Raw genomic sequence first — 22,605 nt, forward strand, 5'->3', positions numbered from 1 at the left:
CCCACGGCAACCTCCTCAGGGACATCACCGGGGTCTCCGGGGCCTTATGGAGACTCAACAATCCGTGGGTGTTCAGGTAACACACACTGGCAGAGTTGTTGAGACAATTGCAAATCAGCTGACCCCTTTCTCAAACTTCCTCTCCTCCGCCTCCTCAAACCAGCGGTCAGACTGAAAGGACCAACCGAGGCCTGGAAGCGGCTCTCCACTGCGTCACAGCCTCCAACCCGTCCTCCTGGAGCACCCAGCTAGTTTAGATCAAGTACACTCACAGTCCCTGTTCTTCCGCTGCCACTGGTATTTCACCTTTTGAGTGTTCCCTCGGCTACCGACCACCACTGTTTCCTGCACAGGAAGGGGAGACTGCTGTGTCCTTTTCTTCACTTCGACGCGGCCGCAAGGTTTGGAGAGAGACCCGTCACCGAAGCCCGGCCTCCAACTACGTCCCAGGTCAGAAGGTTTGGTTGGTGTTCCAAAGACATCCCTTAAAAGAGAGAATCTAAGAAACTCTCACCTTGATACGCTATTAATCCTTCAATTGTCGGAGACTTCCGAAAACCATGAGGTACACCTATCTCTCCATGTTTCCCAGTTAAAACCAGTGTCTTCCAGTAGATTGTGCCCTCTTGCCAATCCCCCTCCACCTGCCTGGATCATCAATAACTACCCTGCCTACGATGTCTGAAGGATGTTGGATTTGCGCCATTATTGGGTCTCCAATATTTGGTGAACTGGGAGGGTTTGCGGTACAGATGATCGTTCTCGGGTCCCTCGCTGCTTTATCGTGGACTCCACTCTCATTAGAGAGTTCCATCGGCGCCATCAGGACAAGTCTGGTGGGTCGCCTGCAGGCTCCCGTTGCGGGGGGAAGGGAGGGAGGGGGCCTACTGTCATGGCTCTCGCTATGATTGCAGTGTTTTCTCCCTGTGTTTCTGGTTCTTCCATCTGTCTCTCTGTGTTCCTGTGTGTCCATGGATGTGGCTACTCCCTCCTCCTCCTCCTCCTCCTCCTCCTCCTCCTCCTCCTCCTCCTCCTCCTGCTCCTGCTCAACCTGCGACTGGCACACCTGCCAGTCTTTGTTCTGTTACCTGTGGTGGTAGTTAGATGCCCAACTTTCCTCTGTGTTTTTTGCTCTTTAAGTATTTTATGTCTCCCGGTGCTCCAGAACTCCTCCTCGTGTGCCTGCCGGCTTGGTCCGTTCAACAGTCATCTGCCTGCCTGCCTGCCAAGACTCCTCTACAGTCACGCTCACCCCGGCCCTCCGTCTACCTGCCTACTCTCCACCGCCACGTGAAGCTCCACTCCTGCCTGCTCAGCCACAGGTTCATCGCTCCCTGCTGCTCCGCTCTGCTCAGCCCGCCTTCAGTGCTCTCCTGCCTCTCCAACCCACCACTTAACCGTCACTCACACTGATGGATCTAAGTTTTGCAATAAATCATTTTTCCCTGTCTCAGTGTGCTGCGTTTGGGTCCACTCGTTGCTTTTTTATCAAACTTCAGAAACAACAGAATCAGTCGTCTCAGCCTGTAATTAACATGTTTACGTTGCAGCGACAGTGCCCTTCAGTGACGGGGCAAAGGAGGAAGTCAGGTGACGTTATTACAGAGACAAAGTCCACAAAGGGAGGAGGTCAACATCAGACTTTAACTCCAGAGATCACTGTTCTCCTGTTTACAACCAACAGTCCACTCTGTTTAAAAAACTACCATCGCCTTCTAACCTCAACTAAGAATTTATTTTAACCCAAACCACATTTCTCTAAACTTAACCCTTCTTTAACCACATCATAAAACACATTGACACAATGTCATTTAATTCAGAGAGTTTGTTGCCATCACAACTTCTCAGAGTTCATGGAGACTTTTGTAAAGGTCTTAATTTGTCCAACCAACAGTCCAAAAAGAACCAGTTTATTTATAGAGAAGGAAAAGCAGAAAATAGTCAAACTTGGGGAGCTGGAACCACTGCTTTAAAAATTGTTTCAATATATATCTATAGATGACCTGATAATATAGACACAAGTTTCCACACCTGTGACTTGTTTGACTGTAATTAGTGTTTGTGTATAAATAGTCAATGAGACGTTTCATCAGCGCTGCTCTGACTTTACTGGATACTGAGTTTTGGGGAAAAGGTAGATGAACTTTATAAGTCAGATATCCATAGATTTGAAAATGCCAATCAGTAGTGATCAAGCTCTGATAAAGAAGTGGAAAATTAGAGGTTGTGTTGATATCAAGCCACCGTCAGATGGACCGACAGAGATTTCAGTTACAACCACCTGGAAAACTGTTCAGGTTGCAAAGAAGAACCCACATGCAGCTTCAGCTGAAAGTGGCTGTTTCAAGATGCACAATAAGGAGGGACTTCAACAAAAACGGGCCGCACAGTCGAGCTGCCAGAAAAAAGTCGTTACTGCACCAACGCCTCAAAACTGCCCACTAACAATCTGCCAAACAACACCGAGAACAACCTGAAAACTCCTGGAACAAAGTTATTTACACCAAAACTGAACTTTATGGTCACAACTACAAACACTATGAACGGTTCACATCATACAGATACTGACAGGAATGTAAACCTATGAGCACAACTGTATCTATATATATATATATATATATATATATATATATATATATATATATATATATATATATATACCAACACACCTTCAGGTTATTATAATGATTATTATGTAATATTGATGATAAGAAGAGCTTCGATTAATTGTTGCAGCTTCAACAAAATCCATGAATATGATCTTTTCTGACATAAGGCTCCGACTGTCCTGTCAACACCGACGCGCTCCTCTATTCATTCAGATACTAATATTTATTTTATGTCAACATATAAAGCAAAAAACTCAAACAAAACTATTTTTTTCATAAAAACGAAACAACTCACATGTATATTGATGGTATTTCTGAAAATAATGACATGTAAACAGTCTGTAAATAAGCTGAACAGAGGGTTAAAACCTGTGGTCAGCTTCTGTTGTTGTTCATTATGTTCTGACACTGAACCACAACCGTCCAAAGCCACAAACACCCTCTGAAGCAGCATCAGAGCATCGAGGCGTCTGATCCGACAGCGAGTTTCAGCTGAGCGAACAGAAGAGACTCGGTGTGATGACGAGTGTCCGGCAGCCAGCAGAGAAGCTGCTGTCCAACAGCTCGTCACACCAAACAATGACTGGCAACCAAAAGGCCTTTTATACATCAGAGCCGAACACAGATCTGTGCAGCGAAATATCAAACATTTCATCACAGGAATCCCCCCAAAAATCAGAGAAAACAAAAGCTGATAGAAGCTCAGAGCTGCGGAGATATTCTCAGATATAAACACACAAAACAAATGTCACATTGGCATCGAACCCAAACACACATCCAGAGATCAAAACTAAATAAAGCACAGATGGAGGCAGAGACTGAACCTCCACCAACACAAACTCAGACATTTGCTGCGTTCTGAAAGTACCTGCTGTTGCCTACAGTCTGCATATAACTGGTTAATAAAACTTCTTCTGTCGTTGGTCGATGTGACGGATCTTAGGACATCCTGGTACTTCATACTGCTTCTGACATACACTGTATTAGGACACACTAAATCTTTGGTAATTTGGTCACAACAGAAAGTCATGACATCACTTCCTGTCTAGCCTCCGTTCCACTAGCTTAAGTCGGGCTTATGTTACAGGAGTTTTGGGCCAATTCATCCCCGACTCATCTGGTCTGGGACCTTGTTCGGTACTGATGTTCGGCCCAGATTATCTGGTAATACGAGAGGTTTTACAGATCCAGGCTTAAACCTCCAGAACCGCTCGCAGACTCATCAGGCCGCCTCGAATGATTACGTCACTGCTTTCCAAGCGGGACCACGATAGCCAATGAGAGAGAGACGAGTCAGAAGGAGATGGAGGTGAATGAAAGGATGTTTGAAATGGTGAAGAAACAACAAGCTGTTGTTTGCGTGTGTCGGACAGCCGAGTCAACATGAGACCTATAGAACACGTCTGCCGAGACTCAGAGAAGAGCTCTACCCCATGAGGTCACGTGACGCGCTGCTTTGCTCCCTTTGGCTCAATAATCTTCATAATAAACTGCAGTGTGTGACGTGCTGTTATTTTCAGATTGTGTCTTTGTGCATAGTTGAGATTAGAGAGCAGAAAGTCTCTGAAGTTTCTCCTTATGTGCAACTAAAGAAGGTCAAATTTAAACACAATGAGTTCAAAATCAGCTTTAAAAGCTGTAAATATGGAAAAACGTCTGTATGTTTCAGACTTCAGGTTTCAGTCTGTTCCTAAACCGATGAATGAACTTTTACTGAAGGAGCAACTGGTTGTAAGAAAATGACATCAAACATCATGTGATGTGAGAGCTCTGCCTGGTCAGTGATATAAACACTGTTTGAAATATCTCGTCTGTGGCTACTTCAAACAGTAACTCAGCTCGAGGCTGCAGCGGTCAGGAAATAATATCATGAATGATGTGATGTGCAATTTGTTGCTTGTTAAAGCTGAAAATGTGGAGGAGGCTATTTGGCATCTTTACTCTGTTTAATGAGGGTGTGAAGAAGTGTTCATCTCCACAGAAAGTCTTCATTTCCTCTGATTATGTTTGGATCTGTTCATAAGCAGCGTTTATATTCCGTCTCATCATCGTCTAATGTCGGCAGTGTCGCGACAAAGACTGAAAACTAACAGCAGCGTCACCAGCACACGTTCAGATCATTATCATCATTATTAGAGCTGAATCAATTAATAAAGTCATTGATCAGTCAATCAATGTGCGTGCACAGACGTCACCGTCACCAACAGTTGAGTTACTTCCTGCTTTTCGGTTTTATCTCGTTACAAACTGAACATCTTTGTGTTTTGAACTGTTGGTTGAAGTTTCACCTTCAGCTCAAATGTGACGTCTTTTCAAATATTTGCTGATGTCAGTTTCTCGCATGTTTCAGATTTTCTGTTTTTCTATCATCATAAACTGAATATTTTGGCGTTTTGGACTTTTGGTCGAGCAACACGAGACATCTGAAGACGTCATGATGGAATCTGAGAAACTGTGATGGACATTTTTTGTTGTCTTTTAGACAAATTAATTGATTTAAAAATAATCAAAGTCATTGATAATGAAAATTATGATGAGCTGCAGCTCTAACACACAGTATTTATTAGTCAGTTACTGTCTGATGACAGAAACGCTGTGATAGAATGTGGAGTTTGGCAGAAACGTCCACTGTCACCAACACACCTTCAGGTTATGATGATGATTATTATGTAATATTGATGATAAGATGAGTTGGATTGGTGCAGAGCTGTTACAGCAGCAGGTCTTCCTCCCATCACTGCAGAATAAAACTGACACACACACACACACACACACACACACACACACACACACACACACACTTCTTTGTCAACTTTGCAGGGTGTTGCTAAGCAACCGAAGGAAATCTGAAAACCAGAATAGTGATCTGAAAAAAAGAAATCAACAGAAATGCAGAGATCCACGGCGTCGGCGTTTCTCTCTGTTTGGTCGTTGTGTTTGAATGTGACAGAGACCCGTAGAGGTCAAGGGTCAAGAAGACAAACTCAACTGAACAAACATCAGCTTTCATTCTTCTGCTGGTTGTTCTCTGCAGATAACTGATAATATTTCAGTCTGTGACACAACCAAACATCAAAGATGCAGAAAAAATTAACAAATGAGACAAGAAACATTAAAAAAAGAGACTTTGTGAAACAGACAATCTGACATCACGCCCACTTCACGCTGTGATTGGTCAGGTGTGAAAGTAGGCGGGGTTTCTCTCATCGTTCATTCTTCTCACTAATGATTTCTGTGAAACACCGTCTGCGTCTCCTCTACAGGTAGAAAACACCTCGACTGCAGCTCACAGCTCTGACTTTAAAACAATACTGAGAGAAATTCAACAGCTACCTGCAACAAATGTCAAATCTTTGAGGTAAATAATTGCATTCAAGATTTACGATGGATCGTTTGAAGGTAAACTTTAGGTTCAGGTTGAACTTTGAAGGCGTCAGACATGACAGCTCAGACTTTTGGTGAAACTTTAGACTCATAGCGAGTTGTAGAAAAAGTCCTGAGATGTTTTACTGAAGAAAAGTAGAAAAACACAGTAAAAAAATACTTAATTACAAGTAAAAGTCTCTGCATTCAGAATATTACTTAGTATTGGCTGCAAGATGCATTTAAAGTGAGTGTTATATTTATCATATATAAGTATGGATATAAGTAGCATAAAATGGAAATACAAGTACAAGTGCCTCTTAAATGTACTTAAGTGCAGCACCTGAGTAAATATACTCAGTTACATTTCACCACTAATCAGAACCAATAAATATCACAAATATCACAAATGTACTCAGGTCAACGTCTGTGGTTCAGCTCCAGCTGCAGATCTTTGTTTCTCTCTTTCCACTGTGAGAAAAGTCTAAAAGCATCAGATAAATATATAAACACCAGGCTGCAGACCCTCCAGGGCTGAAACATGAAGCCAGAACCTGCAGTTCCTCGAATGGCCACTAGAGACTCCAACAGCAAGTCAGTCCCCATAGACCCCCTTAGACTCCTACAGACCCCCATAGACCCCCAGAGATCCCTATAGCCCCCATAGACCCCCAGAGATCCCTCTAGCCCCCATAGACCCCCATAGACCCCCATTGACCCCAAAGACCCCCATAGACCTCATAGATGCCCATAGACCTCCATAGACCCCATAGACCCCATAGACCCCCACAGACCACAACAGACTCCCATAGACCCCCATAGACCCCCACAGACCCCAAAGACCCCCATAGGCCTCATAGACACCCATATACCCCCACAGACCCCCATAGACCCTCATAGATGCCCATAGACCCCCATAGCCCCCAATAAACCTCCATAGACCCCATAGCCCCCATAAACCTCCATATATCCCATAGACCCAATAGACCCCATAGACCTCCATAGACCCCATAGCCCCCATAAACCTCCATAGGCCCCCATAGCCCCCATACACCCCGTAGACTCCATAGATCCCATAGACCCCATAGACCCCATAGACCCCATAAACCTCCATAGACCCCATGGACCCCATAGACCCCCATAGACCCCCATGTTAAAATGTCCAATTTTACAGCAGAAATAAACATGTTTACAGTTTGATACAACAAATACTTCTGGTCTCTAGTTTAGTTCCTCTTTATTTTAACTGTACATGTGAATGTTTATATAACTCACCTGTTTACTTTATTTTATCAAGGCTTAAAGTTCTGAATAATTAAGGACGAGGCTGCTTTGAGTGACAGGTGAGTGCCGTCACAGGAAAGTCGCTACCATGGCGACAACGATGGTTAGGTAACGTAACCATGGTGAAACCCCACATTCACAGAGTCTAGCCGTAGGAGCCAACAAAGGGCCAACCAAGGGCCGACAGGGGGCTGACAGGGAGACTGACTAAGGGGCCCAAAAGGAGGCTGACTGAAGGGCCAACAGGGGGCTAACTAAGGGGGCCGACTAAGGGGGCTGACTAAAGGGCCGACAGGGGCCAACTAAGGGGGCCGACTGAAGGGCCGACAGGGGCCGACCAGTGACTGACTAAGGGAATTGACTAAGGGGCCGACTGAGGGGCTGAATAAGGGGACTGACTGAAGGGGCCAACTAAAGGGCCAACATAGGGCTGACAGAGGAGTGACCAAGGGGCTGACAGGGGGCTGACTAAGGGGCCAACAGGGGCTGACTAAGGGGCCGACTAAGGGGCTGACTAAAGGGCTGACAGGGGACTGACTAAGGGGACTGACTAAGGGGCCAAGTAAAGGGCCGACAGAGGACCAACAGGGGACTGACTAAAGGGCCAACAGGGGACTGACTAAGGGGACTAACTAAGGGCCCGACTGAGGGGCTGACTAAGGGGCTGACAGGGGGCTGACCAAGGGGCTAACAGGGGCTGACTAAGGGGGCTGACTAAGGGGGCCGACTAAAGGGCCGACAGGGGCCGACCAGGGGCTGACTAAGGGGACTGATTAAGGGGCCGACTAAAGGGCTGACTAAAGGGCCGACAGGGGACTGACTAAGGGGACTGACTAAGGAGGCCAACTAGAGGGCCGACAGGGGACTGATTAAAGGGCTGACAGGGGACTGACTAAGGGGCCGACAGGGGGCTGACTAAGGGGACTGACTAAAGGGCCGACAGAGGGCCGACAGGGGACTGACTAAAGGGCCGACAGGGGCCGACCAGGGGACTGACTAAGGGGGCCGACTAAGAGGCTGACTAAAGGGCTGACCAGGGGGCTGACTAAGGGGGCTGACAAAAGGGCCGACAGGGGCCGACCAGGGGACTGACTAAGGGGGCCAACTAAAGGGCCAACAGGGGACTGACTAAAGGGCCGACAGGGGCCGACAGGGGACTGACTAAAGGGCCGACAGGGGCCGACAGGGGACTGACTAAAGGGCCGACAGGGGCCGACCAGGGGACTGACTAAAGGGCCGACAGGGGCCGACAGGGGACTGACTAAAGGGCCGACAGGGGCCGACCAGGGGGCTGACTAAGGGGGCTGACTAAAGGGCCGACTAGGGGACTGACTAAGGGGGCCGACTAAAGGGCCGACGTGAGTGAATGACGTGTTCTATGATCTGCATGTTAACGTGTCAGATATAACATGCGTGTAGCGTTCTCACCTCTGGCTGACAGTTTCTTGGTGTTGATGATCTTGGCGGCGTACTCCTGACCTGACAGCACCTTCACACAGCGCCGCACCACAGAAAACGCTCCCCTGGAAACAACAGGAGGAACCAATCAGCTGGATGCCTTTCTAACAATAATTATCACTTTTTTTTTGTTATATTTCCCTGAAATTGATGTATTTTGTGAAAATAATTTGCATGTTTTTACCAACTTATTTATAACAGTTATGTAAAATATGTTGTTAAAATGATACTCGATTTATGATTTTATTGACAACATTTAAGTTTGTAAATAACTTTCTGCATACGAGCGAAATACTCCTTTTTAAAGAGACTGTGGTATGATGTCATCTGTGGCCTGATGATGTCATAGTGATGTCATTAGAGGTGTGGAGTTTAAAGACCAGAAAGAAGCTCTAATGAAAGACACCGACCAGGCTGCATCATGGGAAATGTAGGCTCCAGTGTTTGTGTAAGAGTCAAGTTATCTTTTTATTACTTTTCTGTTTTAATCTCTGTCTCTCAAACACACAGAGGAGCTGCAGCCTGATCAATAAGAAGGATATTGATATTGATTAATAATGATTTCCTTCTGCTGTTTTTCACAGTCAAACAGTTTCACAGAAACGTCTCTGTGAGTCTGTTTCTTATGAAAGCTGAATTCTGCCACCCACCATCACATTATGTAAGAGACCTGGCATTGTGTGTGTGTGTGTGTATATGTGTGTGTGTGTATATGTGTGTGTGTGTGTGTGTGTGTGTATGTGTGTGTGTGTGTATATGTGTGTGTGTGGGCGGTGCGTGGGATGGGGTCAAAAAGGTTTACACTCCTTCTCCATCTCCTCCATCCATCTATCTGTCACTAATATGTCTTATTATTAATTATAATTATTATGGCCTATATATACATAATACATCTGTAATCATTACTATTGATATATTATTAATAGTTATGACAAAAAGAGGATAAATTAAATAAAAACATACAAATTAATGCAGAAATAAAATCCAAATTCAATAAAAATACACATTCAGTATTAGATGTACTATTGTACTTGTACTAAGTAAAATAATTAAATCACAGATATTACAAACAACTAAAAATAATGATACAAAATAACACATAATGATACAGAAAACATAATGAAATTGTAAACTGTATTATTTAAAAATGTAACAATAATAAAAATAATATTATATCATTTTAAATAATTATAATTATTATGAAAACAAATAAAAATTATATAACTCTCTCTCTCTCTCTCTCTTTATATATATATATATATATATATATATATATATATATATATATATATATATATATATATATATATTAATTAATTAATATCAAGTGGGACCAAACAACAAGTTCAACATTAAAATAAAATGATACACATATCAGATCAGATCATATTTATGGTAACATTCATAATGATCATTAATATAATTATTCCAGTCGAACATACTGAAGCATAAATTGAAACAACTGAAACCAAATGAAAAGTTAAATGATGCTGATGATGAGGAGGATGATGAAGGGGGACCTACTTGCCCAGCTCCTCATACAGCTGATACTCTTCGGTGAAACGAGTGCAGATGACCGTTGCCATGGCGACCCGGCGGGGCGAGGGTCAGGGGGCTCCCTGTCCGTCTTCCTCTGAGGATGATGATGGTGGTGGTGAAGGTGATGATGATGATGATGATGATGAAGGCCAAGAGTTAGAGCCGTCTGTCTGTCAGTGTGAAGGATGGAGCAGAGAGGAAGAAGAGAAGAAGAAGAAGAAGAAGAAGCAGAGAGATGAAGAGGCTCTGGAGGAGGAAGAGTAGGAAGAGGAGGAGGAAGAAGAAGCAAAGAGATGAAGAGACTCTGGAGGAGGAAGAGGAGGAAGAGGAGGAGGAGGAGGAGGAGGAAGAAGAAGATGGAGGGATGATGGAGAGCAGTGAGCAGAGCTGCGACTCTCCGACTCTCTGTCCTGATCTGTGGGAGAAAGCTGCTCAACCTGCCCGCCCACTCTCCCGCCAGCCAATCACAGGCCAGCACACACACGCAGCAGCCCGCCCACTCCCCCGTCAGCCAATCACAGGCCAGCACAGACACACACACACACACACACACACACACACACACACGCACGCACGCACGCACACACACACGGACGCACGCACGCGCGCGCGCGCGCACGCACACACACACACACACACACACAGCGTTGTCCCAGGTCAGTTTTAAGGAGACTTCCTCTACATTAACACTGACCCGAAAAAAAGCTTTTTACCAATTAAAGACACTTTTGTCCCCAATTAACTGATCTGAGGCCTGAAATATGTCCCTGAACCTACACACACACACACACACACACACACACACACACACACAGGGTTGCCATGGTAACTGCTGGAAAATATAAGTCTGCAAAGAGGCCAGCTTTGTGAGAGAAGAGCGAAAACTGCAGTAATACTGCAAATATTACTACTAAGAACAATACTGCAACTACTACTAGTACTGATAGTACTGCGAAATGTTATTACTACTGATAATGCTGCAACTACTACTACTACTACTGATAGTACTGCAACTACTACTAGTACTGATAGTACTGCAAATATTACTTCTAATAACAATACTGCAACTACTACTACTACTGATAGTACTGCAAATATTACTACTACTGATAGTACTGCAAATATTACTACTACTGATAGTAATGCAACTACTACTACTACTGATAGTACTGCAAATATTACTTCTAATAACAATACTGCAACTACTACTACTACTGATAATACTGCAAATATTACTTCTAATAACAATACTGCAACTACTACTACTACTGATAGTACTGCAACTACTACTACTACTGATAGTACTGCAAATATTACTTCTAATAACAATACTGCAACTACTACTACTACTACTGATAATACTGCGACTACTACTACTACTGATAATACTGCAACTACTACTACTACTGATAATACTGCAACTACTACTACTACTGATAGTACTGCAAATATTACTTCTAATAACAATACTGCAACTACTACTACTACTACTGATAATACTGCAACTACTGCTACTACTGATAGTACTGCAACTACTGCTACTACTGATAGTGCTGCAACTACTACTACTACTGATAGTACTGCAAATATTACTACTAATAACAATACTGCAACTACTACTACTACTGATAATACTGCAAAATATTACTACTACTGATAATACTGCAACTACTACTACTGATAGTACTGCAACTACTGCTACTACTGATAGTACTGCAAATATACTACTAATAACAATACTGCAACTACTACTACTACTGATAGTACTGCAACTATTACTACTACTGATAATACTGCAAAATATTACTACTATTGTTACTACAACTGCTGTTATAAATGCTAATGCTACTGCATACACTACTACTGCTACTACTACCGTTAGTACCATGGTTGATACTACTAGTGCAGCTACTGCAAATATTATTATTATTATTATTGTTGTTGTTGTTGTTGTTGTTGTTGTTAATAATAATAATAATAAACTTTATTTGTATAACACCTTTCATACAAAATGCAGCTTCACATTAAAAAGATAAAAACGATTGAGAACATTAAACAGGAATATTTGTGTAGATTAAAAGGAGGCAAACAAGAAATCATTCATCATGATTTCATCATTCATGAAAAATAATAAAAATGCCTTAAAATGTATTAAAATGTTTTAATATATGATATGGAGCAAAAGTCACTATTACTATAGAAAGGCTAGGTTAAAGTGTTGTTTTAAGTGTTGTTTAGGTAAGGTGTTCCATAGTTTGGGAGCATAATTGAGGAAATTTTCTTTTGTGTAGGTTTATGGATCTCAGAGGAAGATCTGAGGGCTCGTCAGGGAACATAAGGTATCAGGGACTCTGTGATGTAGCTCGGCCCTGATCCATTGAGAGCTTTATAAACAAGTAAGAGGACTTTGAATTTGATTCTGGAAGACACAGGGAGCCAGTGTAGGCCTGCCAAGACTGGACTGACTGTGTTCTCTCTTTTTTGTTTTTGTTAACAGTCGAGCTGCAGAGTTTTGAATCAGCTGTAATCTTTCAATCGACCTTTTAGGAAGATCCATAAAAAGTGCGGCAAGTTCAGCATCTTGCTGAGTTAGGAATGATCGAACCTCGGCAATATTTCTGAGATGAAAGATGCTGTTTTAGTAATTTTGTGTATACAGGATTTAAAGCTCAAGTCAGAATCTAAAATGACTCCGAGGTTCGTTACCTCTGGTGTGATTAAGGGAGTCAGGTTGCCGAGTCTTTTAAGGATCTAATTAATAAGATTTCTGTTTTTTCCTCATTTGATTTTAAAAAGTTGTCACTCATCCATTTATTGATTGCGGACAGACGGGCAGTCAGGGAGTTTGGAGCAAGTGGGTCGCTTGGTTCAACAGATATATATAATTGTGTATCGTCAGCATAGCTGCGGACGCTAACATCATGTTCTCTGATGACATCACCTAGCAGAAGCATATATATTGAGAATAGCAGAGGCCCGAGGCAGCTCCGTTGTGCAACACCAGAAGTTATTTCATGTTTTCCTGACACATGTTCTCCAAGACTAATGAAAAGTTTCCTTCCTGTAATGTTTGTCTGGAACCAGTTTAAAACACAGTCTGAGAGGCCGACCGAGCTCTCGAGGCGATTTATGAGGATTTTAGTGGTCGATAGTATCAAATGCTGCGCTTGAATCAAGAAGAACCAGAATAGATACTTTATTAGCATCAGTGCTAATGCTCAGATCACTAACTATCCTAAAGAGAGCAGTTTCTGTACTGTGATTGGCTCTGAAACCAGATTGAAATTTCTCCAGGAAATTATTCTCATTTACAAAGTTGTTAAGTTGGTTGAAGACAACTTTTCCAAGTATCTTGCTTAGAAAGGGGAGGTTTGATATGAGTCCATAATTGCTTAAAACTCCACAATCTTAAGTTTCTTCTGTAGAGGAGTCACAACAGCAGTTTTGAAATTATCAGGGAAAACTCCTGTTTCAAGGGATGTATCAATGACAGTTATGACTGTGCTTGAAATACTATTGAAGACCTTCTTGATGAGTGCAGATGGAACTGGGTCAAGGTAACAGGTGGAAGAGTTACTCGTAGCTACAATCCTGCAAAGTTCTGAGTTTGTGATGTTGGAGAATTTTCTCATTTTTGCCTGCTGTTCACAAGTTCACCAGGATTCTAACAATTGTACCTCTGATGGTTGTGATTTTATTGCTAAAATGTTTAGCAAATTCCTCACATTTGGGGGAGGAAGCTTGGGTAAGAAGGTCAGGGGCGGGGTTTAACAGTCTGTCGATGGTAGAGAACAGTATTCTAGGATTGCTGTTGTTTTATTAGTACTACTGCTGCTGTCAATGCTAATACTATTGCTATTACTTCTACTGCAAGTATTACTACTACTGCAACTACAATTACTGCTACTGCTATGACTGATGCAAATATTACTACTATTGCCACTTTTAAAGGAACTACAGTGTGTACTGCTGCAAATACCACTACTGCTACTACTGTTGTTGCAGGTAGTAGTAGTACCTACTAGCACTGCGTCCACTGATTCTACCAGTGGTACTTTACTTCCACTAGTACCAGCAGTACTGATGTTGGGCAGCATTATATTGGTCGATGATGATTGAATCCACCTGCTGCTCAGGTACTCAACTCAGTGGTGGAAAACTAAGTTCACTCAACATTCACTCAAGTACTGTACTGAAGTACAGTTTTGAGGTACTTGTACTTTACTGGAGTATTTCCATGTGATGCTACTTTCTACATTTCAGAGGGAAATATTGTACTTTCTACTCCACTACATTTATTTGACAGCTTTAGTTACTTTTCAGATGAAGATTTGACACAATGGATAATATAACAAGCTTTTAAAATACAACACATTGTTAAAGATGAAACCAGTGGTTTCCAACCTTTTTGTCTTTTGACGTCTTACAAAAAGCAGTGTGTAGTCGGGGTCACATTTCACATGTCTATGAGTTGTTAACAGCTCCACCAAATAGTGATTTTTCCCTCTAAACTTCTCACATGCTTTCATTTCAATAAATGTTCAAATGATCCAATATTTCAGCAAAAATCAAAGATTAGAGAAAAAGTCCAAAAACTGAAAACAGATTTGTGTATCAGAACTTTGTTTTTTCTTCTTTCCTCTCCCATTAATCATCTCACCACCCCTCAGATTTATCTGCTGACCCTTTGGAGGGGCCCGACCCCTAGGTTGGGAACCACTGGACTAAACTAGCTAACTGTATATAAAGTAGTGTAAACTAGCTCCACGTCCAGCAGCTACAACAGTAACATGCTGCTCTAACACTGATGCTTCACTATTAATAATCTAATGATGTCATATATAATAATATATCAGTCAGAGGGACCAAACCACTACTTTTACTGCAATACTTTAACTACATCAAGCTCATAATACTTATGTACTTTTACTGCAATACTTTAACTACATCAAGCTCATAATACTTATGTACTTTTACTGCAATACTTTAACTACATTAAGTCCACAATACTTATGTACTTTTACTTGTAATGGAGTATTTTTACATGTATTTATTGGTACTTTTACTGCAGTATTTTGGAAGTTTTGTTGTGCTTTGAATTAATAATAAAAACTCAAATGTGTATTTCGTGTGGAACCACGTGGCGGCAGCAGCAGCTCGTTCCCGCGCTGGCCCCCCTCAACTTTACCCCCGGAAGCGGAAGTTCTTTCCTTTCTTGTTTCTGCTTCGCAAAGAGACACTGAGGTGAGTTCTTCCCGGAGATTTAATCCGACATTAATCTGCTTTTTAGGTGATCATCCGATGATTTAACGTCTTTCTGTTGAAACTGTGATGTTCTTCATGTCTGTTGGCGTTTAAATTGTTTCTCTGTGTGAAACTAAAACTTTGATTTTAGACGTTTTTGAGTTTCTCTGCGAGCAGTGGCAACACGTCGCCATTTTAGCTCCGAGCGGAGAGTTTAGAGCCGGAAAACGAACTTTACTGATTTATTCTTAACTTTATTATTAACTTAAAACGTTACGTTAAAAGGTTTTCTGTCCTTAGAAGTGACGCAGCAGGTGAAAACGGTTCAGGTGAGACTGTGTGCTGCCAGAAGCTAATGAGCTAACGTTAGCATGTCTGCAGTCTGTCGCCGGAGCTTCGTCTGTGTCGATCAGTTTATCAGATCGATATGAAGTTAAGAGCTTTAAGTCGGTGTGAAGCTGCCGGTTATTGCTCGTGTTGTAATCAGAAAACTTTCTCAGCAGTCTGTTAGCAGCTGTGTTTAGCTTCAGTGTTGAAGAACCGGTGCTGAAGCCACCATGTGACCGGCTAAACCCGTCGGTTCCATTATCGGACACAGCTTGAAGTCCGCCTTTCTGTCAAACTAACCGTCTAAATGTTTCAACATTAAAGTTTTCATTAAATAGATGCAGCTAATCAAATAACTCACGCCATAAGTATTATTCAACTGGTCTGCGGATGTTAAAGTTTTGCACGTTGTTATAAGTTGTATATTTATATTTCTGCGGTGGTTTTTTCAGTGTGAGAGCTGATGTTAGTCTGAGTTTAGTTTAGTGAACCTGTCAGTTGATGATGAGACTCGTAGTTTGATCTGATGTTGGAGGATTGTTGAGATTATCTCGCTGAGTGTCTGAAGACATTCAGACGTGTTTATAGTGTAGTTTTAACAGTCGTGGTCGATGATGGTGTTTCTGATTCTGACGTCTGATTGGAGGTCAGATCCGAGCGGCTGCGGAGGGTGTTTTGAGATCAGAAGAGTCGCTGCTCCTTCATTGAAAGGAGTCAGCTGAGGTGGTTCGGTGACCTGGTCTGGATCCTCCTGGTCTGGGATCCACCAGGAGGAGCTGGAGCAGGTTGCTGCTGTGACCCGGTGGACGGATAGATCAGTTGATTTAACGGCAGGAGCGCGATCGATAAATCAATCTTAATATCAAAGTATTGATAAAAATGTGATAATGTGACATTAAGAAGCAGTTAAAGTGTGATGTGAGCTGATCAATACATAACGGTGTTTTAACTCTTCCTCTCTCCTCCTCTTCCTCCCGGTCAGACGATGGCTCCTCGTAAAGGGAAGGAGAAGAAGGAGGAGCAGGTGATCAGTCTGGGTCCTCAGGTGGCCGAAGGAGAAAACGTGTTCGGCGTCTGTCACATCTTCGCCTCCTTCAACGACACCTTCGTCCACGTCACCGACCTCTCCGGGAAGTAAGTCCGACCCGCCGCCGCCGGCCACCGCCTGCTACTCAGTCTGCTCCCTGATGGGTCTAACGCTGTGTGTTTGTGTGTGTTTCCAGGGAGACGATCTGCCGCGTGACCGGCGGGATGAAGGTGAAGGCCGACAGAGACGAGTCGTCTCCGTACGCCGCCATGTTGGCCGCTCAGGACGTCGCTCAGCGCTGCAAAGAGCTGGGAATCACAGCGCTGCACATCAAGCTGAGAGCCACCGGAGGAAACAGGTAAGAGCCCGATCAATACACCTGATCACTGCCCGATCAATACACCTGATCACTGCCCCATCAATACAAACATGAACCAATCAATCATTCTCAAAGGTTCCTGAAAGTCAAACGGCTGCAAGTTTTTATCCAACAGAAGTTTAAATGTTTAACAACCTTCAGAGCTGCAACTGATCAATAATTCATCTGTTGATCATTATTTTTAGATTATTGATTAGTTGTTTGGTTCATTAAATATTGATCTCTAATCAAAGATGTTTGTTTACCGTCAGAGACAGAAAATATTCACATGTAACGAGCTTTTTTTAACTAAAGAGTCAAAAGGACTGATTGATCATCCAGATAGTTGATTAATGTATTGATCGTTGCAGCTCTGCTTCATTCACAGTCAATGATTAAAACATTTATCGGAGTATTTGGAGGTGAATTGATCCGTAGTGGTTCCGTTAAAACGATGTTTAGTTCAGGAGCTCAGATACAGAACACGACGCTGCGTTCATGTTCGTGTCAGAGTCACCTTAAATATGAGTTTCTCACCTGAATGTGTGTAATAATAATAAATAAATAAATGAACGAGCTGAATATTGATCAGACATCAAATAAAACTTGATTTGTGTTTCTTGTGTTCCAGGACAAAGACTCCTGGTCCCGGAGCTCAGTCTGCTCTCAGAGCTCTGGCTCGCTCCGGCATGAAGATCGGACGCATCGGTGAGTACAACGCATGCTGTCAGTCATCACGTCTCCACGGCAACGCTTGCATCAGCATCCTCCAGTCTGTCTGATACTGAAACGATCGATCAGTCGACTAAATGTAAATGTGGTTCAATTATACAGAACGTTGATTAGTTGAATCCTGATATCTGATCAATAAACCGGCTCGTATCTGATCAATCAACAAAGATTTGAAGACGTCGAACGTTTTTAATTTTCTAACATTTTATAAACTGATTTAATTTCAGCAGGAAGTTGAAACATATTAGATTTTATACAACGATCATGTTATTGATCACATTATTGATTAATTAAAGACACAAAAAGTTTCACAGGACAATAAACGATCAAACGATGAGATAATAAAGTTAATGAAGCTGCTTTAATGTTCTGTTTGTCGTTATTATTATTCACCTGCAACATGTTGACGACATTCAGAGGAAGAAAAAAACAAACATTTTGTTGCCGTGACAACAGATGACCATTTTCTCAGTAAAAGTGAACCTGACGTGAAAGATTTGTGTGAAACGTTGAAACAGACCGAAGCTTCAGTTTGGAGCTGATTGAATGAAACTTTATTAACAAACTGTTTTGTTGTTTGTTTGTTTGTTTGTTGTGTACAGAGGACGTCACCCCGATCCCGTCAGACTCGACCAGGAGGAAGGGCGGCCGCCGCGGTCGCCGTCTGTAAACGGCAGCACCATTTTCTGACAATAAAAACCATGAAACATCCGTCTGTGTGCAGCGTCTCTGTTCGCCGTGACATCACGGCGTTTCCATGTTCAGTCACATGACCACAAGTTCATCGATATTTCACAACTGAATATTCAATAAACTAACAGTTAAAGTCTGAAATGTTTTTCTTATAATGTTCAAACTGAACATCAGATTTAATGTTTGTAACGGATTTTGTTTACATAAAGTTTAGCAGCAGTGTAACTTTAAGCTTCAGCCGCTGGTGACGTCACTTCCTGTTAAAAGGTGCAAATTGAAATAAAACGCCAAAAGAAAAACATTCTGTTCATTCTAATAAATAATCAATGTAGTTTTAAATTGAATTAAGGAGCAGAAAGTGTTCAACAGACTCAGCAGGTAATTTGTCATCAGTCTGTTAATAAAGTTAATCAGTTTATTTCAGGACTTATTGGAATATTTGATGTTTGAAGGAGTTCCTCCTGCGGGTGTTCCTCTCATTGAACGAGGAGAAAAACCTCCGCAGCCAGCAAGGGGGCCAGGTGAGCCGGGAGGCGGCCTCAGGAGGCGGGAAGAGCCTCTGCTTCATTTATTTATTAGGAAGTTATTCAGACCGAAGCTAACAGCTAGCTGCTGCTAACAGTTAGCCTTAGCTGCTACATTAGCTTCATCAGTTCACATCTGAGATTATTACTGAAGAAAGACTTTAAAGGACAAAGTCACAGTTCATTAAGTCTGATTAAACCAGCAGTCAGGAGTCCATAGTAACAGTGAAAGAGGTTTTTCCTCGCTGTGATCATTCCTCCTCTTCATACTGGATATTAAAACATCCTTCAAATGTGCTTTCATGTAAAATCCACAGTGTGTCACACAGTCATCTAAAAGTCTGAGTTAGTCATATCAAGTGGATATCTGACACATTTACAGTCTTTTTAGCATCAAATTCCCTCTTGTGGTGGAAGTATAGTGTAAAGAGGGACTTTGGCACTGAAAAGACTGTAACGTTGAAAGATATCTACTGGATTTGACGGCAACACTTTATTTTACAGCTCCTTCGATTTTATACCAATTTCCTGGAAATGAATGAATAACTGAGCATGAACCCAAATATGATGAATAGTTTACACAGGGTCAGCTGCAAACAATTTATTATAATATATTATACAAGTCCATCAGGACCCCCCCCCCCCCCCCCCCCCCCCCGCTGAATGGCTCAGTCCAGCATCGACTCACCTGTCTGTAAATGTGTTGATATGAATAAACATGAATATTATTAATGTCCTTCTGTTTCTGCTGCTTTATGTTATTTAAATGATTCCAAACAAACTTATTAAAAACACAAATATAACAGAGTCTGGTGACTGTAGTTTATTATTATTGATGACTGTGACAGTTTATTGATTATTGATCAAACACCAGCTGGTCCTGAGGAACCGTCTGCAGCCACTCGTCTGACCTGCAGGTGGCAGCAGAACTGCAGCTTCATCAGCCTGAAAACCTGCATTTAATCAGAAGATACATCACATTAAATACATTCACTTCTCTGTCAGATTATATTTAGTTATAACATGATTCATCACAGTTATTTAACACGTTTTTACAACAAGTTCAACTAATTATTATTATCAACTTATTTCCACAGTGATCCTGACTTTAAATAAATAATAATACACTTTTATTACACTTTTCCACAGTTACAAAGTGATTCACAAATATAAGTAAAACATTTGAAATGCATTAAAGAAGTCGTGATCACACACACATTCATACATTCTGTATATATGTAGATGGGAAGGCGAGGTAGAAAGAGCTTCAGCTAGAAGTAATCCAGGAGAAATGATCTGGAAGTTTAGTGATCTTCAGTCGGTGGAGACGGTTAGTCAGAGTTTATATCAGTATTTAACTCGGCTGCGTGAGAAAGAGTTAGCTAGAGGAAGTATAGCTGAAGACTAGATCACTAAAGAAAGAGCTCAGTAGCATCATGGAGGAATATATCTATAGAAATAATCTAAGCTGCAACATTAATGCAACTAGGATGCGGCTACTCACTAACTTTAAAGAAAAATGATCAAAAGATATTCTGTTAAAACCAAAATGACAGACTTGTATTGAAATGAATCACTCCTGTGGTAGTGAACCTTATATTGAACCACATGGTACCAACAGGTCCCCTCCTGTTCAAACATCCAGGTTATGTGAGCTGTGTGAACTGGGAGACGTTGACAATCAATCACATTTCTTTTGTATCGTCCCTGTTAAGAGAATTTATTGAGTGAAATGTATGATTGAAATTCAGGAATATTTCTGAGCCCTGATGAAGAAAAGATGGACGTTAGTTTCATTTTAGTGTCTTTAAGTTGGAAAGTTTAGTTTGTAAAGCTGTAAAAAAGCCAGGATGGTTTGTTAGTTTAATATCATCAATCAGATGAGATGCAGCGTCTGCTGGTTTTGTTGATAGTAACTTTGAAGCACAAGTGGGTTTGACATTTATAAATGCATGACACAATAATATCAGTAATAACAATTGTTTCTCCATGTGTGAATTCAAATAGGCACTTTAAACTTGAATGGAGCTGGGAAGATAGTAAAAGAACTGCGTTCTTTAAGCTGATGGAGCTGAAGAACATAGATGTGAACTGAATCCAGTGAATCCAGTGAATCCAGTGAATCCAGTGAATCCAGTGAAAGGACTGAGCCTGAGCTCAGTAACACACTGCTACTGTCAGGTGACTCAGACATCCAGCAAAAAGAGAGCATGCTCTTCTCCATGTTCTTCCTCTTGTTTTCCATTTGCCACCTGATGCTGTGTTTGCTCCATCTGATGGACCAGAGATTATTTCAGTGGAGAAATCAGAGCGGTTCATTTCTTATTTACTGAATGTCTCTTAGTTATGAGAAGATTGTTTTATCCAAACAGTCCAGAGATTTAACTGTAAGATGAATCAAGCCATCTTCCTAAATGTCGTCGTGTACCAGTCATACACTCTCTTCACATAGAAAAATTATTTGTAGGTCAAAAATGTCACAAAATTGTGTGAAAGTGTTCCTTCTCTGAACTGACGCCATTAAAGTTCAGCACAAACATCATTCTGTCATCAGATAAATCCTCTAATCAACTCAGACATTCCACAGATGAAGCTGTTTTAGTGTAATACAATAAAACTAAATAAATGCTACATTTACAAGTATGTGTTTACTGAGTTTAAAGTGCAAAGTGTTGCTTTCACTTTCACTGACAAACAAAATGGAGACACTGACGTCTGTCAAATGGAGCCTGAAAGAATCAATAAGTTACTAACATGAAATATACTCAACCATACAGAAAATATAAACATCATAAAACAAATAACACTGAGAAGAAACAATGGGTTTCTAATTACTGATTGACAGAAACTGATTTAAAAATGTTGGAAAGATTAAATGATTCATCAAAGTTATTGAAGCACCTTCGTGACGCTTTATTCTGGATAAATGAAGGTGAATTTGTGAAATAAAAGAGAACTTTTTTCATTCCAAAGGGAACTTTTATTCCCAAAATGCTCAAGATACAAAAACATATATATATAGTATATACATATAGAAATATTCCACATATACATACATAAAAAAATAAAAAGTATTCATAAATATTAACATCAAACAATAAAGATGGAGTAAATGTATAAAACAATTAAATAAGAGAGGATAAAAGAACAAAACAGGGTGCAACACACATGAAAGTGAAGGATGACAGAATGAAAATTAAATTATTATTATTATGAGCAAATAATAATCATCTGTGTTACAAATATTACACAGTACAAGCACAAAAATACAGAGAAAAGAAAGAAACGAACAGTATGAACTTAAGAATGAAACAGAAAGAAAAGAATATTTCAGAAACAGGAAATGAAGAGAAAGAAAATGTTCCAACAGTTTCTTCTTCTGGTAAAAAGGATCGACTCATTGTCTAACTGTGGTTACACATGTAGACAGTAAGTGAAAGAGTTGTG

The 22,605-nt window shown here is 41.3% G+C and overlaps 2 protein-coding genes across 3 annotated transcripts in view; one reads left to right on the forward strand and one right to left on the reverse strand.

The window, feature by feature from the left end:
• The window catches only part of camk2a (calcium/calmodulin-dependent protein kinase II alpha), a 32,127-nt gene extending 21,707 nt beyond the window's left edge, over nucleotides 1-10,420 (reverse strand). The window contains exons 1-2 of the mRNA XM_044370146.1: nucleotides 10,239-10,420; nucleotides 8,685-8,779 (exon numbers count right to left, since the gene is read on the reverse strand). Coding sequence (XP_044226081.1) covers nucleotides 8,685-8,779; nucleotides 10,239-10,300 — 157 coding nt within the window. The 5' untranslated portion in view covers nucleotides 10,301-10,420. The remainder of the gene's footprint in view (nucleotides 1-8,684; nucleotides 8,780-10,238) is intronic.
• Nucleotides 10,421-15,393: 4,973 nt separating this feature from the next.
• On the forward strand, nucleotides 15,394-18,652 carry rps14 (ribosomal protein S14). 2 transcript variants are annotated; one of them, XM_044370174.1, is made up of 5 exons: nucleotides 15,394-15,497; nucleotides 16,807-16,958; nucleotides 17,048-17,209; nucleotides 17,841-17,917; nucleotides 18,544-18,652. In XM_044370174.1, exons 2-5 carry the CDS (start codon nucleotides 16,810-16,812, stop codon nucleotides 18,609-18,611), a joined length of 456 nt encoding a protein of 151 aa, XP_044226109.1. In that variant the 5' UTR covers nucleotides 15,394-15,497; nucleotides 16,807-16,809; the 3' UTR covers nucleotides 18,612-18,652. The 2 variants fall into 2 exon arrangements, with proteins under 2 accessions (XP_044226109.1, XP_044226110.1); XM_044370175.1 differs by lacking the exon at nucleotides 15,394-15,497 and adding an exon at nucleotides 15,505-15,543.
• The last annotated feature ends 3,953 nt before the right edge of the window (nucleotides 18,653-22,605 follow it).

This window comes from Thunnus albacares, chromosome 13 (assembly GCF_914725855.1).
Source record: "Thunnus albacares chromosome 13, fThuAlb1.1, whole genome shotgun sequence".
NCBI lineage: Eukaryota > Metazoa > Chordata > Actinopteri > Scombriformes > Scombridae > Thunnus > Thunnus albacares.